Genomic DNA, 531 nt, shown 5'->3' on the forward strand with positions numbered 1-531 from the left:
CTGCTCCCTCCGTGCTGCCGGCTGCAGCCTTCCCACCAGGCAGGATTTCACCCGGGCTCCATTGCCACAGTGATGCAGGAGCCAAGAGGAGTTTCAAAAGCATGGCGAGAAACTGCGGCTGCTCTGGCACCTGCTGTCACAGGATGGTGGCTCCCCGGAGACAGGTCACCCACACGCACAGGTGCTTGTTTACACACCCTGTCCCCATCTTCAGGCACTTGGTGCTCGGCCGGGGCTGGTCCCCAGGGCCCCTCTCAAGGTGCCTCACGTAGGCACAGAGCCTCGACGGCACCGCTGGGGCCCTGGGCCACGCCACCGATGACGAAGAGCAGGCTGGGTGCTGGGCAGCTGGAGCAGGAGCAACGACCAGTGGGCATGGGGGGCAGCGGCTCCCACTTCTTCTGTGAGAGGCTGAACCCTTCCACTGAGTCCAGCGGGCAGGACTGGTTCCCTGCGGGAGACAGAACAGCATCAGCCCCGCCACAGCCCTCCCTGCACCCCAGCCTCTGCCTTTCCCCCTTCACACACCTT

At 64.8% G+C, this 531-nt stretch overlaps 1 protein-coding gene across 1 annotated transcript in view; it reads right to left on the reverse strand.

Moving 5' to 3' along the window:
- Positions 1 to 254: 254 nt before the first annotated feature.
- The window catches only part of KLHDC8B (kelch domain containing 8B), a gene marked incomplete at its 5' end in the record, with an annotated part of 2,439 nt that continues 2,162 nt past the window's right edge, over positions 255 to 531 (reverse strand). Inside the window, one exon of the mRNA XM_009703682.1 lies at positions 255 to 451. Coding sequence (XP_009701984.1) covers positions 255 to 451 — 197 coding nt within the window. The remainder of the gene's footprint in view (positions 452 to 531) is intronic.

The sequence above is a fragment of the Cariama cristata genome, unplaced genomic scaffold (assembly GCF_000690535.1).
Source record: "Cariama cristata isolate BGI_N322 unplaced genomic scaffold, ASM69053v1 scaffold35740, whole genome shotgun sequence".
NCBI lineage: Eukaryota > Metazoa > Chordata > Aves > Cariamiformes > Cariamidae > Cariama > Cariama cristata.